This window comes from Euphorbia lathyris, chromosome 5, assembly GCF_963576675.1.
Source record: "Euphorbia lathyris chromosome 5, ddEupLath1.1, whole genome shotgun sequence".
Taxonomy (NCBI): domain Eukaryota; kingdom Viridiplantae; phylum Streptophyta; class Magnoliopsida; order Malpighiales; family Euphorbiaceae; genus Euphorbia; species Euphorbia lathyris.
The window spans coordinates 1592716-1609789 of record NC_088914.1 but is presented as its reverse complement, the minus strand read 5'-3'; the positions used below and the strand labels follow the sequence as shown (position 1 = coordinate 1609789).

Below are 17074 nucleotides of genomic sequence, written 5' to 3'. Positions count from 1 at the left end.
GTTGCTGCAGGGTCACTACTCTAATGGTGGTATACGAGCGGCTTCCGTCATGGAATATTGTCAAGGAGATCGGATTGCTGATGCACAGGCTACTGCTTGGACGTTTCTGATGCTCGGTTGCACATTGTTCGTGGACAAGAGTGGAGACCGCATTCGACCTTCTTGTCTGTTGGAGGTACAGGACTCTGTATCTGGAGCCATTGGACTCTCATGGGGCTCAGCTGCAGTAGCATATCTATACCGTCATCTAGGTATTGCTAGCAGAGGAGACTGCGGGCAGATCACGGGTTGTCTGACACTGCTTCAGGCATGGATTTATGAGTACTTCTCATGCTTCAGGCCTCAGCGGGAGGGAGTCACACTGGATCCAGCGATGTTGAGGGCTTGCATGTGGCCATCTATACCGTTGGAGAAGAGTGGTGATCGACTGAAATCATATCGTGTCCGGCTTGATAGATTGACTGCCGATGAGGTGCAATTTCAATTTAATTAAAAAATCCAAATTCATTTACTTGTATTATTTGTATGTTAATGTGTTGTATACGTCTGTAGGTGATGTGGATGTCGTATGGTCCTGATGTCATTACGCATACCCCTAGGACGATATACGCCGGATGGATATGTTACAGGGATGTGATCGAGCCGTATATGCCGGGGAGATGCCTTCGCCAGCTAGGTTACGTGCAGATCATACCCCGACCGATCTTGAGGCCGTTGAAGTCCGTACGTCCTTGGTGCAGCTTGAAGTATCGGGTAGAAGTGCCCGCCGATATGGCGGAGGATCTTTGGACCTCGTTTCCTGAGGCTTGCATGCTTATATTGTCTCGGTTCACTCTTGCATGGACTCCTTCGGACTGTGAGGAGTAGTACATATTGTGGTACTGTCTGCATTCACACCCTCAGCTACTACCAGATGCTGCACCCGGACCAGTTATTCATACTCGCTCGAACAGCGAAGTGGTAAGTCATTTAATTTTTAATAAATTTATTTATTTACAATTATCAGAATGAAATTAAATGAAGTTATATTTATTCATTTTGGGTTATTTCTTTTGCTAGTGGGTTAGCCGTTGGGTTAACTGGGGAGAAGGTGCATTGGACGCGTTGAACCTTCTTGATGAGGATGTTGCGGCTAAGTGGAGACAGTCGTACGACCAGATTTTGGATGATTGGAATTCGGCCAAGTGATTTGTTGTTATGTTTTTAGTACTTTTTTATTATAAGTATATGGACGTTGGCATTTTAGTACTTTTTGGCATTCAGCTAATATCTTTTATTATGTACTTGATGTTTTAGTACTTGATATTTTAGTACAGTTTGTTATCCAGAACAAAACTTAACCAAAACAGCAACTGTTTGTTATCCAGAATCAACCTATAACGCATATAAAGCTATCCAGAATCATTACAGATCAATCCAGAATCATTACAGACATATTACAGACACAACATGTAACTGGCATGAACAAAACTTAACCAAAACAGCAACTGTTTGTTATCCAGAATCAACCAGAATCAACCTATAACGCATATAAAGCTATCCAGAATCATTACAGATCAATACAGACATATTACAGACACAACATGTAACGCATATATAGCTATCCAGATCTAAGTTGAACCAGTCTTGTCCATTGTGCTGTCCTAGATGCATAAATGTGATCTCAAACCCAATTCGAATAGCTACCTGTTTTGCCCAAGTAACAGCATCTTCACACGAAGGGAAAACGGTGTCCGTTATAAAACGAGAACTGTAATCAATGCCGTCCGGTTGCCAATCTTCTAACGGTTCCTGAAAATATAAAAAAAATGCATAATATGTATTAACAATACACACAAAAATGTTAAAATATGGCATTCGGTTGCATAATAGGTATTAACAATACATGTAAAAATTTAAAAATATAAATTTAGGACTTAGTCGGGTTAAAAATTACAATTCCGAGCTTGTTCGGGCCTCGTATAGGCTAAACGGACCGGCTGCCCCGTTGAAACGCAAAAAATTGGGCAAATTATGCCTAAATGGGCAGCCTGCCCGTTCCACCGTAGGTGGGAACGGGCAGGTCACGCCGCTCGTCCGACGGCAGAACGAGTGGCATGCGCCGCTCGTCCCGCAGGCCGAACGGGTAGCGCGCTCTGCTCGTCCGGCTGGTGGAACAAGCGGCGCATGCCACTCGTTCCGTAGGCCGAACGAGAGGCGCGTGCTGCTCGTCCGCACGGACGAACGGCCAGTTCGTCCGTTCTGCCGTGCGGTCGAGAAGCATCGGCCGCCCGTTTAGGCTAAATCGAATTTAAAAAAAAATTAATAAACAGAAATTTTAATTAAAATTTATATAGTAGGATTACCTCGTGTACGAAATCATGGTCTTCGGGAATGCTCGGGTCCATTTTCGTCCAATTAGAGTTTTTAGGCTTGGGAGAGAGAGAGGAAAAAAAGTTTTGTTTTTTGAGTCTAAATTATGAGGAGGGCATAATTGTCAAACTAGTGCGGTGGTTGGAAAAACATATTGCGGTAAATAGCAGCCCACTATATTAATGATTGTGTATAATTTTGTAGGATTTCAAATGGGAAAACAATCCATATCTAGGATTCATATACACCTCCTTCCAAGAGAGAGCAACATTCATAAGCCATGGAAACACAGCGAGATTAGCCAAACAAGAAGGCGATACAAAACTAGCTCAGATCTGCGGAACAATCGCCGCCGACGAAAAACGCCATGAAACAGCCTATGTGAAGATCGTAGACAAGCTATTTGATATCGATCCGAACACAACTATGTTAGCATTCGGTGATATGATGAGGAAAACAGTTCAAATGCCGGCGAAATTGATCTACGACGGCGAAGATAATAATCTTTTCGAGCATTTCTCAGTCGTTGCTCAGAGAATTGGAGTTTATACGGCGAAGGATTATGCAGAAATCGTCGAATTTCTGGTGGAAAGATGGGAGGTGGAGAAGTTAACGGGGCTTTCCGGTGAGGGAAGAAGAGCTCAAGAGTTTGTGTGTGGATTGGCGGCGAGGTTTAATAAATTGGCGGAGAGAGCCGAAGATAAGGCGAAGAAAACTTCGCCCAATTTTGCTCCGTTCAGTTGGGTTTTCGGTAGAGAAGTTAGGGTTTGAATATTTCTGCCTTTTTTTTTAAAATATATATGTTGTATAATGTTTTTATTATTGTTGTTTTATTACAACTAAAGTGCAAGCTATGGTTACTTTGTTTTATATATATATAGTTTTCTAATTTTAATACGGATAAACTCCCAAAATACTCATAATGTTGATCAAGTAGCAATTATCGGGTTCATGTCAAAATGAGTTAATCTTGCCCAACATAAAAAACTTCTGTGTCATAATCGTATTAACCTAATTGGGTTTGTGTCAATTTCGTGTCGTATTTTTGGTCACATATAATGGCAGTTCCTACATGGTTGGAAGAAGTGCATTTTTCTTATGAAGGGGATCAAGAAGCCTTACAGTTAATACAACAAGCAACTGTGCAGCAACTGTGCAACCTCTTCAAAGGACCAACTATACTTATCAACAATGGGTGTTTAAGTACAAAGTTAGACTCTACATTGGTTCAACAACTAGTCTGAGGTCTCAACTAATAGCAGCTTGCCATAATTCTCCAGTTGGGGGCACTCGGAAATCAGAGGCACTCTCTACAGGCTTCAATAGGCTTTTTATTGGCCTAAAGTGTTGCCCCAAGTCACTCAATGGATTGCTTCCTGAGAGACTTGGCATTCTTCTTACCCAGGTTTGCTTCAACCTCTCCCCATTCCTAAAGAAGCTTGGCATGACATAGCAATGGACTTCGTAGAGAAGCTTGATACAACAAGCAACTGTGCAACCTCTATAAGGGACCAACTATATTGGTGCTTAAGTACAAAGTTAGACTCTACATTGATTCGGCAACTAGTCTAAGGTCTCAACTAATAGCAACTTGCCATAATTCTCCAGTTGGGGGCACTCAGGAATCAGAGGCACTCTCTCCAGGCTTCAATAGGCTTTTTATTGGCCTGAAGTGTTGCCCCATATCTCTCAATGTATTGCTTCTTACGACACTTGCCTCACATGTAAGGCATATCATTCTGCTTACCCAGACTTGCTTCAACCTCTCCCATTCCTAAAGAAGCTTAGCATGACATAACAATGGACTTCGTAGAAAAGTTGCCTAAGTCTGGTGGTTTTGACACAATTGTAGTGGTCGATAGATTTACAAAGGCAGTGCATTTCATACCCTTGGCTCACCCATTTAATGTTGCCTCTGTAGCCAAGGCATTCCTAGACAACATATTCAATTACATGGGATGCCCAGCACAATTGTATCTGATAGAGACAAGATCTTCACATGTCTCTTTTGGAAGGAATTTATGCAGCTCTTAGGCACACAGTTGCTCTATAGCAGTGCTTATCACCCTAAACAAATGGCAGTCTGAAAGGTTGAACCAGTGCCTAGAGAACTACCTTGCCAAAGACAAGATGAACCCCCTGCTAAAGGAATGCCTCACAACTCCTTAGAATCAGATGAAGATCGCAGACAAAAAAATGACTGACATTAGCATTAGAGATTGGGTTTATCTCAAACTACAGCCTTGCAAACAGTCTACAATGGCTCTAAGAAGTTCTTTGAAGCTTTCACCCAAGTTCTATAGGCCTTAGGTTTTGAAACGGATTGGAAAAGTAGCATATGAGCTCCAGCTTCCACCTTTTAGCAGAGCGCATCCGATTTTCCATATTTCCCTTCATAAGAAGAAACCTTCCCCTTCAACTCCCATTTTGACCACCCTTCCCCCTCTTCGCGAAGAGACTTATCATTCAACCTCTCAAGGTGCTCAACACTCGCAACGCCATTATTGACAGTCAGATCACTCCTCAATGGCAGTCAGATCACTCCTCAATTGTTTATCCATTGGCTTGTTCTTCCTTCCATTCATGCCACTTGAGAAGACATCCATGATTGCCACTCAATTTCCAAAATTCTTCCATTTTTATGGGCAAAAAGAACAAATATTGTTACCTATAAATGTAGAAGGCAGATAAGTAATTAGCTACTTCTATGTATATCCATTTTTATTATTGTCTATCTAGATAGGTAGCCTTATAATTATCATTTTGTTTGTATTCTCTAAAATTGTAGCTGTCATTGGTCTAATCCCTGACAAAAATATATGAAAAAAAATTGAGAAAATTATTTTACAATTTTGAAAAGAGTAAAACATTTTTCAAAATATGTTGAAACCGGATCTTCCATTTCTTCCTACCCTTTTCAAACATCACTTCTTTCCATTTTTCGATGTAGGGGAGCACTGAAAATATTTTATTTTCCAACGAATTTTTTTTATTTTACCCAATATTTTCCAGCAAACAAACAAGACCTTAATTGACATATAATTAACTACTTTATGTGCCACGTTAATATTCGAGTGAATTTCTATTGAAATTAAATGTGAAATTTCCAAACTTCAATACCCTGTCTGTATTTACCCCATAAAAGACCATCAAAATCTATTTGATTATTCTCCCTAATAACAATTATAGACATGCTAATGAACTGAATTCTTTGAAAATTTCATTTTATGCTAGAATTACTTCTTCCATCATAAAGGTTGCAGCATCCACCACTTCCATGCATGACCAGAAGCTAAAATTGCAGATTCTGTATTATTTACATCTACTAAACCTGGAAAAAGGAAAAATAAACTTTGGTAAGTGGGAAACAAAACCAAGAATTGACTATTATTTAAAGGGATACACACCAAATTTGACCCTAACATTTTCGGTGAAATGCAAGATTTGATCCTAACATAGAAAATGGTTCAAATTTAACCATCATAACAAAATAAGATCAATTTTAGCACTACGTTGCCGAAAATTTGAGAAGAGGCTAGTTCGACTGTTAACTAGGTCTGACACATACAAGTTAATCACAAATTTTTTTTATCAATGTGTCTAAAATGTTTAATGTGTTACTAATATAGTTTAAAATAACCAACCGAACATGTACGAAACTGTTTCAATTTATCAACAAACTCGTTTGGAAAGACTGATGTGACAGTTAAATAAAATCAAACTTTCAGTAACATAAAGATAAATTGATATTGGAAATATTAAAGTTAAATTTGCATAATTTCATACGTTATGGCAAAATCTATACTTCTTCAAAAACGTTAGGGTCAAACTTATCCCTTATTTAAATCATGGTACACGGTCGATTAACTCCTTAAACTCATTTAAATCATGGTACAAGGCCAATTAACTCCTTAAACTTGCTAAGTGCGGCTTATTGGCTCCTAAAATTTGTTAAAGTGGCCTATCATCACCTTGAACTTGCTCGAAGTGATGTACATCTCTCAACTTGTCTAAATCTCCACTTGCTTTGTCATGTACGACTTAGGAGGGGTAGTCATGCCACTTTAAACAACTTCAAAAGACCAATCAGTCCATTTTCAAAGTTGGAGGGTTCATTAGACTTTTCTAGACAAGTTTTTTGTTGGGGCGGGGGGTGGGTGTTAGCCCTATCTTTTTTCAAGTCACAAACTTAGGAGAATTTCTACTGTACTCTAGGAGCAATGTCAATCAGTCTGTTTTCAAGGTTGGAGGGGTCGACAAGTTTTTTGTTGGGGCCGGGGTATTAGCCCTTCCTTTTTCAAGTCAGAAACTTGGAGAATTTTCTACTACACTAACAATTCAAGTGACATCAATTGATTTGTGGGGGTGTATTTGCTCCAGGCACAGGCGCGTCAGTTGCACCCCGAACTTGTCCAAAAAGCTTGATTGGCCCCCTCAACTTACATGGTGTCATATTAGCCCCCTAATTAAACAGTAAATTAATTTGTTTTAAGGACTTAGAATCACGAATTATACCTTTATTTTTGAAGTTTTTTACATATTTGGACAAATTGAAATTTAAATCACTTTGAACAAGTTCGGGAGGAAAATGGAACACTGTAAGCAAGTTCAGAGGCATGTAGGCTGTAGGTCACTTTAAACAAATCCAAGTGCCCAATAGGTTATTTTAAGCAAGTTGAGGGGGCTAACGAGACACTTGTAAGTTTAGGGAGCAAATCAAGCTTTTGGGACAAGTTCAGAAGGCTCTTGATGTATTAAGCCAAATACAAATGACAACAACTCACATTTCTAAATTAGAACAAATAGTCAAATGACACCAATCTTAATCATAAAATGCTTGAAATAAATTTCAAATCAACTATTAACTCTTCCATAATTACAATTCATAATAAATTTTAAATCTAACTCTGTTTTGCAGCAGAGCTTCCTCACAGTTCACAAAATACAAACAAAGTGGAAGTGTGGAATATTCAATACTATAGATCTTAATCTTCTTTCTTCTGCATTTGCTATTTCTTTGTTTACTACTCCCTCCATTCCTTTTTATATGTCATTTAAGGTTTTTCATCAAAACCAATGCAATATTAATGAGACTATTACAATGACTAATTTACCCTTAATACTTCTCTCCTAAATCTTACTTTCTAGGTAAAAATTCTCTCTTCTATAAAAATGAATAAATTAATAAGTCTAAAACGTCATATAATAAAAAACGGAGGGAGTACCTATTTCTTTCTTATTCTAGTCTGTCTTGTTTCCTTTTTCTATTCCTTTCTTTATTATTCTAATTAATGTTCTTTCCTTTTTCTATTTCTTTCTTTATTATTCTAATATCTGCCTTCATATCTTCATCTTCTTTCTCTCTTTTTTTTCTCTTTCTAATTTAATCTCAGCCCTTGATCATATAGACATCATATAACGGAGATTAGAACAACTTATTCTACTTCAAACCCCTAAAAAATCCTATACCTGCACCTAGGCACGCCTCAGATAAGGCAAAGGGCTCCACGAGGCGCACCCGATGAACATCGCCCGCCTCTCTGCTGTAGAGGCGCTAAGCCCTGAGCCTAGGGTCAGGCGCGCCTTTAACAACTATGAGACTACTATTATTTAGATATAAGTTCAACATATTCCAATTATTTAGGATTCTTGGAAAGCAGGGAACAAAATCCAAGTGACTCTAGAACAGTTAGCAGCATAACCAACCAACCAATGAAAAGCACATATCATAGACTGATAGACCATTCTTTTTTTCAACAGAACTATATGCAACTCAATCTAGATATTCATCATCATACGAGTATGGGTGTAGACAGAAAAATGTATAAATGAAGTACCTTGCATATGCACAATTATTCAATTCTGAGGCACGGTTCCAACGTCCAAAGCTCTTCTCATCAGCGGCTTCCACTAGAATTCCTTACCCCCATCAACATTTGACAGAATCACACATCAAGATCAGATAGAGCAATCAAGAGAACTAGGAACTTTTATTTTCCTTATTCTCTTTAGGAACATTTTCTTTCCGTGCAGTTCTTCTTTTGCTCTGGATTTGGTGGACAAATTCGCTGACTACGACATGAAATTTGGGTGCAACTTTATTTGAAGAAGAGACATTGTTAAGCCCTGCCTTTCGTAAGTCCCGTGCCACATATAATTCAGCCTTCTGAAAATGAGGAGGACAAAGAGCAGGAACAGTTGATCTCAGAACGGGCTTCCCACAAAGAATAGGCCTTCCCTGCGTACTGAAAATTCAAGGCCGTAGTTAGACAAACAACTTTCCTGTATAAGTTTTCAATAAGGAAGAAAAGAAAAAGAAAAGTTACTTCCACATGATAGTAATCTACTTAACAATCAATTAAGCTACAATCTAATCAACATCTGTTTTCTCAGATGTAAACAAGCTGTTGCATGCACTGAGCTCACTAAAACCCACCAACTTTTTAAGATCCTGGCCTTTACCCCATATTTTACTTGAAGGTAGAAAATAAGAAATGGAGAGCAAGTAAACATCAGCATGGAATGAGAGAAAAAGGGCGTGAAAGAGATGTTTTGTTATATTTCTCTCTTCAGTGATTAGAATTTAAAAATAGATGAAAAATCTTCCGTGATAACTAAAGGTCTTCCTAGAGTGAGGTTAAGAGAGGTTAAAAAATGGAAGATTAGATAACTAACCTTGTCTAGAAAGGAGTTTATTAGGAGGGGAGGAAATTTAATGTTAAAAAAACCTCCAATTTCAATCCACCAAATCAATGACGGATCTAAAATTCACTGACATAATTGTTCCAATGCCTACGGGTGATTAATTACAATTATTGGGGCCTTTCCCCACATATTCAATGGAGTTTTCCGGCGATTAGTGGGTACTCAAGCCCCTCCAAACCCCCACCTAGATCTGTCCCTGCACCCAAATAAGTGGGATCTAAAGGTTCTCCTTTATAAAACCTTCAAAATAAACTTATTCAACCTTACACATCCATAGTTGTTAAAGGCGCGCCTCACTCAAGGCTCAAGGTAGTGAGCCTTGATTGCAAAAAGTGAGACCCTGTTTAAAAGGCTCGCGCCTTGTGCGCTCGCCTGGGCCTCGGAGCCTGAATCAAGGGGCGCCTCTGTGTTTTCACTAGTGTTTTTTTTACTGTTTTGTGTAAAACAAATGTTTGACTAATCTCAACCACTAATCTAATTTAAATAAGATTAATCTTAACCCTTGATCTAAATAAGAATATCAAGACACATAACTAAATATAGAAAGACTAGAGAGGGATTAAGCGCAGTCACGTAAAGAAGAGTCTCCTCCACTCCACTAAAACAGAAACTGAAACTGAGACAGACACACAGAATGATATCAAGTGACAATGAATGGCTTTTAGTTTAGTAGCACTAGTTAGGTACTCAGATTAAGACATTAAGTATATGTTAATGTCTCTATGAAGTATGAACATAACTTGGTGTTTTTGACATTTATGATTTAGTATTATGTTTTTATGTGGTTTTGTTTTGTTTGTGTGGTCATAAGAGTGTTCTTTTGGTTTATGCTTAACTAGTGAATGAATATATTTTTTTTTTATTTTCTGCACCTCGTGTTCCTCAGGCACGCGCCCATAGTTATTAAAAACGCGCCTCGGCTAAGGCTCCAGCCTTAGCGCCTCTGGAGCCCAAAGGCGGACGCGGTCAGTCAGGCGCGCGCCTTAGTGCGCCTTGGTGAGCCTTAAGCCAGGAGCAAGGCGTGCGCCATGGCGCACCTCAGCTACCTTAGGGTAATTTAGGGTATTTTAGGGTGAGGGTATTTAGGGTTTTGAGGGTATTTTAGGGTTTTTAAAGTTTAGAAAATAAAAGAAAAGCAGGGATAGACAAAGATCGACAGTTTTTACTCCACATATCGCAACAGTTAACTCATGCCTTAGTAGTTAACTAGAACTTAACTCATGCATTTTATGGGTTTATTGTTGTTATTTGACTATTTGTGATTATTTGTGACTAGTATTATGAATTTATGATATTTTTTTATGTGCGCCTCGAGTCGCTCGGGCGCACGCCTTAAGTTGCGCCTTGCGCCAAGGCTCCAGGACCCCCCTTGCGCCTTAGTGCGCCTTGCGCCTTTAATAACTATGCACGCGCCTTGCGTTGCGCCTTCAGCCTAGGCTCCAGGAACCCTTAGCGCCTTAGTGCGCCTTCAACAACTATTTACACATCCTCAACCTCCATTCAAACAAGATTGGTAATTTCTCCTTCAATAACTTTAATCCACATCAACCCTCCCTGCCCTTCCATTAAAATTCTCCCATAAACTCCATCCATGCAGACCCTCTATGTATTAAGCTAGGAAACCATAGTTGTGAAAGGCAAGGCACACAGCGCAGACGCAAAGCTCAGACACACGCCCGAGCGACACAAGGTGCACCAAAACAAAGTAACATATAAAATTATAAATAACAACTCTTAACATTTCTAAAATGACACAAATAGTCAAATAACAACAATTTTAAACATAAAATGCATGAGATAAATTCTAACTAACCACTAAGATAGAATTATAATTCAAAATAAAACTTAAATCTAAATTAAAGACCAAAGTTCAACTTCAACTAAACACTAACTTACTAACTAATAGTTTGATAATAACTATTTTTCCTCAAGCAAGACTAGTAAACTCTTTAGTCTTTGTAGTCCTTATTCATCATCAAAGTCACCATCATCATCTCCATCATCACTATCATCTCCTCCATCATCATATTCTTCTTCAAGGTTCTCAATCTCATCATCATCATCTTTTTCTTTCTTTTTCTAATTTAATCTGAGCCCTAATCCTAAAGATTTTCCATGGATGCCATTAGAAGCTGAAAAAACCCTCAAAACCCCTAAAACCCCCTACAAGAGGGGCTCGCCTTGAGTCAAGGTGTGAGGCTAAAGGCACGCGCTGACATCACCTGCCTTACACCTACAGGGGCGCTAACCTCTGAGCCTTGAGTCAGGCGCGCCTGAGTCGTGCCTTTGACAACTATGTAGGAAACAATTGCATTCATCCAAACCGCTTGAAAGTCCAATATTAAAAAGATTCAGTCTCAATTCTCAAACTAGATAACATTAGAGGAAACACAGAAAAAACTTTTACACACTATTTACACTGTAACCAACGAAACTCTTCTTCAATAGCATTCCGGCATTTTGTGCCGGTGTCTGTTTCTTTTTGTTTCTGTGCTACATAGGTAAACACACATTCCACATACAAATAGTCTAGCACTATGTTGCACGGAAACTCTTTGTCACTAGGGTTTAGACGTTTGGTGTCCTGTTTCTGTTTCTTTTCGCTTTCCATTACGGTTATCTAGCTATATTTCATGAAACATAGGTCTAGCACAACCAAATATTGATACACATAAAAGAACATCATCAACGATGAAAACCTGAGATTTTTTTATCGCTATAGATTAAAAAAAAAAAAAAACAAATCCTTATATCCTTAAACTAATTAACTCAGCCTATCAAGCTATCACTAAATTGAAGAAATACTCGAGTGCTCTAAACTGAATTGGATAACTTACACCAAATATGGAAATTAAGAAGAAAACAAACCTTTTGACGACGAAACTACAGCTTTTATACAATTTCTGTTTGGAATCAAGGAGGATATGCTGATGACAAAACTTCGTTAACACCATCGCCGTCCCCTTACACCCACCCACCGCGCACTTCCGAAGCCCATAATCTTCCTCCTTCTCTTCTTCCCCCAACCCTAACTTTCCATTCCCTTCTCCAATTCCATTACCAGAATTTTCTTCATCATTGCTTCGTTTTCTCTTCTTATCGTCTTGTTTGAAAGGGCTCTTCCCGTACTTCCAATAATACTCCTTATATTTGGATTTAAGCTCTTCCATTAGAGCCCAGTAGTGACCCCTGTAAATCGTGGATAGTTGTTTAAGTCGGCGAGATCGGCGAGCCATGAGTTCCTGGTGAGTTAGATGAGATGAAGATGAGAGGACGGAGTCGATGTGTGCGCCGTCAATAGTCATGGGCGGAGGAGGTGGTGGTGGAGCATCCGCCATGGAGGAGTTTGGTGGAGAGAGATGAGGGTTTGGGGTTTTAAATTTCAATTTGTAAAAGGGCCAAAAATAAAATATCCCATAGGAGTCGGTGGAGTTTTCTTGCCGTACAAATGTTGACTCTTTTAGTTTAATATTATTTGTTTCGTTTCTTTCTTTATAATATATTTTTTTGGTAAGTTATTTAATATTATTAATTATAGTCTTAATTGTAGTCTTTCTTTCTAAAAAATAATTAGGCGGTGTTTGTTTGTTTTTAAGGGTAAGGAAAAAATTTCATTTTTTTTTTTTTTTAATGAAGTGTCTAATTAGTGAATTTAGTCTAAATTAATTTTTGAGTATCAATTTGGATAATTTCTTAATATGTGAATATGCGATCAAAATTCAATTTAACCTTTCTATTTTTTGTTTGTAGGTTCTTGATATGTCATCAAATCATATTGGACGTGCTTTTTGATAGATCATGTCATTTTGGATCAAATCATATTGGACGTGCTTTTTGTCATGGATCATGTCATTTTGGAACAAGTTATTTTAAACTGTTTTATGAATTCAGTGTTTAAATTTTTCACAGACTTGTGTTATTACTTAAGTCATTAGAATGTCTATTGTTTGTAGGTCCTTGATATGTGATCAAATCATATTGGACGTGCTTATTGTCATGGATCATGTCATTTTGGATCAAATCATATTGGACGTGCTTTTCGCCATGGATCATGTCATTTTGAATCAAGTTACTTTAAACTGTTTTATGAATTCAGTGTTTAAATTTTTCACAAACTTGTGTTATTACTTGTGTAATTTTATAGGAATCCCAGAATTTGTTTGCCGAAAAGAACATGGGTAATATTTTATTTGCTAATAAAGCTCTCAACTTTGAGATTTCCAAGTTCGATTAATTTGAGTTACAGTTGCTACAGGATTAAAAAATCACCATAACTCAAGATAATAAAAGTAATAAACCAATGATAATATATGAAATTGGATAATTGATTTAGATATGTTATTAAAAACAATTGTAAGTAATATGATTTAATTACATAAAAAGTACCTAATATACATAATTAATTTAGTGGGACATGTTAGTCATTTTATAATATTTCATTACCTTACAAACCCTTCATTCCAATCAAGGGAAAGATACAAATCTTTATAAACCTTTGCCATCCAACCAAACAAGGGTAAAGTTAGTGTTTCCCTTCCCCTTCCCCTCTCTTCCCTTCCCTTCCTTTATTTACCCTCCCAAACCCCTCATCCAATCAAAGCCTAAAAAAATGCTATTATTGAAGATAATTTTAAAAAAGAAGTTGAGTTACTAATTTTTGCAACTGTAATGTTTTTTTTAACCAACTATGGTTAACTGACACCAGTTACTAATATACCGGTGTCAGTAGGTAATCACCGGTTTTCATAATAAAGCTGCTGCAGCAACTTTGATACCTAAATTTTTTATACTATAAAATTTTTTATTTTTTTTTATATGCTTCAAATTATAATTTGCCAGGTTTTTTTTCTCTCAAAAGAAATGGCATTTTTTTCTATATGAAAAAGTAAAGGCATAAAAGTTTTTTTTTTATCCCTTTAATATCCAAAATTTTGTCATTTGTGCCTTTTACGATGATTTGGTAACATTTACGTCTTATAGTATTATCATACGCAATGGCGAATACGTGACTGGTTCGATGGAAGACCGATTTTACACTTACGTGCATAAAAACAAAAATTTTTAAATTGAACTTACTCAATTTTTTTCCGAATATATATGTGATATCATCTGAGTGGTCCAGAACAGATTTTTACGTACCAATATAAAACTTCTCAAAATTAATCTAGATTTGGATTACAAAAGTAAGATTGAATCGTATTTAACAAACTCTGAGAAATTTATAGCTTTATCATATATTAATCTAGTTGAGTTTTGTAATTAAATACAAACTCAATGAGTTAATTAACCACTCTGAACCTTAATTAAATACAACCTCAGTGAGTTAATTTTATATTAATCATATGACAATCCCAATTTATAAAATCCCCAATTGATCAAATACCCGATCAAATTTTTTGATCAAATCACCAGTTTATCAAATACGGAATCAAAGTTCTAGGTCCAATTTATCAAATACGTAATTAAATTTATTTGATTTTTTTTATTTTGAGACCGTTAATTGTCGTTTTGAGTCGTTGAGTGGCCACAAGTGTTAAAAAATTTAAAACTCAATAGTCACAATGTTAAAAAATGAAATTTAATAGTCATAACGTTAAAAATGAAAAAGTTCAGTAGCCATGAGTGTAATTTAACCATTTATATTTCTAATGTGCATATTGGTTTTCTAGAAAAAACGAATAATGTATATAATGTATTGTTTATATAGATACATGGGAGGACATCAATAAAGGTAGTGTATTATTTTTTTATAGAAAAATAAATAAATAAAGGTATGTATTTTTATATTATTTCATTTGGATATAGGGGAAGGATGGCTGCTGCAGCTTTAGCTGCATCAATTTTTGGACTGCTATACGTGGTTCCTATTTTACTTATCGTTCCATCCTATTGGATATTTATGCCCTTTTCATTTTTCATTCAAAAAAAACTCAAATTCTCTCAAATATCAAAGGATTTCTAAAAACCCGAAGAACAACACGAAGCAAAATCATGCTTCTGAAAGAAAAAAAAAGAAAAGGGCAAACACATGAACAGGTTAGTTTCGTTTGTTTCGTTTTTTTTTTCAATAATTTCGAATTCAACGAGTTCCATCTCCGGATCGTAGACGGAACTCGTTGAACATTGCCTAAACGGGTAGGCAACCCGGTTCGGCCCTAGGCCTAATCGGGTGGCCTACCAGTTTCTCCTAGAGAGAAACTCGTCCGCCCTCCGTTTCTCTCTAGGAGAAACGGGCGGCCCACAAGTTTCTCTCTAGGAGAAACGAGCGGCGGACCGCCCGTTTCTCCTAGAAAGAAACGGGTCAGCCACCAGTTTCTCCTAGAGAAAAACTGGTAGGCCACCCGATTTGGCCTAGGGCCGAACCGTGTTGCCTACCCGTTTAGGCCATTTTTTTTTAATATCTGTCGTGGACTCCCGTAGGCCAACCCGAGATAGAAAAAAATATGATATCAATTCATTTAAACGTATAATTAATTTTTTGATGTTTAATTTTAGGTATTAATTTTTCGGAAACGTAGATTTCATTTAGATAAATTACCGTATTGAACCCGAGATAGGAAAAAAAATATTATATCAATTCATTTAAACGTATAATTAATTTATTGTTGTTTAATTTTAGGTATTAATTTTTCGGAAACGTAGATTTCATTTAGATAAAGTACCGTATTGAACCCGAGATAGGAAAAAAAATATTATATCAATTCATTTAAACGTATAATTAATTTATTGTTGTTTAATTTTAGGTATTAATTTTTCGGAAACGTAGATTTCATTTAGATACACTACCGTATTGAACCCGAGATAGAAAAAATTATAATATCATTTCATTTAAACGTATAATTAATTTATTGTTGTTTAATTTTAGGTATTAATTTTTCGGAAACGTAGATTTCATTTAGATACACTACCGTATTGAACCCGAGATAGAAAAAATTATAATATCATTTCATTTAAACGTATAATTAATTTATTGTTGTTTAATTTTAGGTATTAATTTTTCGGAAACGTAGATTTCATTTAGATACACTACCGTATTGAACCCGGGATAGAAAAAATTATAATATCAATTCATTTAAACGTATAATTAATTTATTGTTGTTTAATTTTAGGTATTAATTTTTTCGGAAACGTAGATTTCATTTAGATACACTACCGTATTGAACCCGGGATAGAAAAAATTATTATATCAATTCATTTAAACGTATAATTAATTTATTGTTGTTTAATTTTAGGTATTAATTTTTCGGAAACGTAGATTTCATTTAGATAAATTACAGTATTGAACCCGAGATAGGAAAAAAAATATTATATCAATTCATTTAAACGTATAATTAATTTATTGTTGTTTAATTTTAGGTATTAATTTTTCGGAAACGTAGATTTTATTTAGATACACTACCGTATTGAACCCGAGATAGAAAAAATTATAATATCAATTCATTTAAACGTATAATTAATTTATTGTTGTTTAATTTTAGATATTAATTTTTCGGAAACGTAGATTTCATTTAGATACACTACCGTATTGAACCTGAGATAGAAAAAATTATTATATCAATTCATTTAAACGTATAATTAATTTATTGTTGTTTAATTTTAGGTATTAATTTATTGGAAACGTAGATTTCATTTAGATAAATTAACGTATTGAACCCGAGATAGAAAAAATTATAATATCAATTCATTTAAACGTATAATTAATTTGATTTCCTGGTTATTTTTCAGACTTCAAGGGATGATGACGGTGGGTCCGGACCTCGGCATACAACTAGCCGTGTTGTGACTGCATCCGCTCGGAGGCTTCAGATACATATGAGGACGATTGAGGAAGCATTACGGGCGCAGGAAGATGCTGAGCGTGGTGCAGTTCAGCAGCCGAGTGCTGAGAGTTTTGGAGTTCAGCATCAGGATGTTGCTGATGATCAGATGGACATAGTTGGATCAGTGCCTCCTCGACTAGGTCATTTGGCCCCCCTCTATGTATGTCACGAGGGGTCAGGACGGACGTTTTATTGCT

General features: G+C 36.6%; 3 protein-coding genes across 3 annotated transcripts; 2 read left to right on the top strand and 1 right to left on the bottom strand.

The window, feature by feature from the left end:
• Nucleotides 1–1180, top strand: LOC136229361 (protein MAINTENANCE OF MERISTEMS-like). Its single transcript, XM_066018090.1, has 3 exons — nucleotides 1–472; nucleotides 553–960; nucleotides 1060–1180. Exons 1-2 carry the CDS (start codon nucleotides 50–52, stop codon nucleotides 865–867), a joined length of 738 nt encoding a protein of 245 aa, XP_065874162.1. The 5' UTR covers nucleotides 1–49; the 3' UTR covers nucleotides 868–960; nucleotides 1060–1180.
• On the top strand, nucleotides 914–3226 carry LOC136229160 (stearoyl-[acyl-carrier-protein] 9-desaturase 5, chloroplastic-like). Its single transcript, XM_066017747.1, has 3 exons — nucleotides 914–960; nucleotides 1060–1090; nucleotides 2557–3226. The coding sequence occupies exons 1-3, from the start codon at nucleotides 914–916 to the stop codon at nucleotides 3121–3123; spliced, it is 645 nt and encodes a 214-aa protein (XP_065873819.1). The 3' UTR covers nucleotides 3124–3226.
• Nucleotides 3227–5376: 2150 nt separating this feature from the next.
• Nucleotides 5377–12465, bottom strand: LOC136229362 (uncharacterized). Its single transcript, XM_066018091.1, has 3 exons — nucleotides 11926–12465; nucleotides 8190–8597; nucleotides 5377–5683 (listed from the first exon to the last, which is right to left on the bottom strand). The coding sequence occupies exons 1-2, from the start codon at nucleotides 12393–12395 to the stop codon at nucleotides 8333–8335; spliced, it is 735 nt and encodes a 244-aa protein (XP_065874163.1). The 5' UTR covers nucleotides 12396–12465; the 3' UTR covers nucleotides 5377–5683; nucleotides 8190–8332.
• Between the last annotated feature and the right edge of the window lie 4609 nt (nucleotides 12466–17074).

What these genes read in the sequence shown, in the direction of transcription:
- LOC136229361 (XM_066018090.1), top strand. Translation starts at nt 50, where the DNA reads ATGGAATATTGTCAAGGAGATCGGATTGCTGATGCACAGGCTACTGCT. An exon ending in ATAGATTGACTGCCGATGAG is followed by an intron (nt 473 to 552) that starts GTGCAATTTCAA and finishes ATACGTCTGTAG; the next exon opens with GTGATGTGGATGTCGTATGG.
- LOC136229160 (XM_066017747.1), top strand. Translation starts at nt 914, where the DNA reads ATGCTGCACCCGGACCAGTTATTCATACTCGCTCGAACAGCGAAGTG. An exon ending in CTCGCTCGAACAGCGAAGTG is followed by an intron (nt 961 to 1,059) that starts GTAAGTCATTTA and finishes TTCTTTTGCTAG; the next exon opens with TGGGTTAGCCGTTGGGTTAA. An exon ending in TTGGGTTAACTGGGGAGAAG is followed by an intron (nt 1,091 to 2,556) that starts GTGCATTGGACG and finishes ATAATTTTGTAG; the next exon opens with GATTTCAAATGGGAAAACAA.
- LOC136229362 (XM_066018091.1), bottom strand. Translation starts at nt 12,395, where the DNA reads ATGGCGGATGCTCCACCACCACCTCCTCCGCCCATGACTATTGACGGC. An exon ending in TGTAGTTTCGTCGTCAAAAG is followed by an intron (nt 8,598 to 11,925) that starts GTTTGTTTTCTT and finishes TTGAATTTTCAG; the next exon opens with TACGCAGGGAAGGCCTATTC.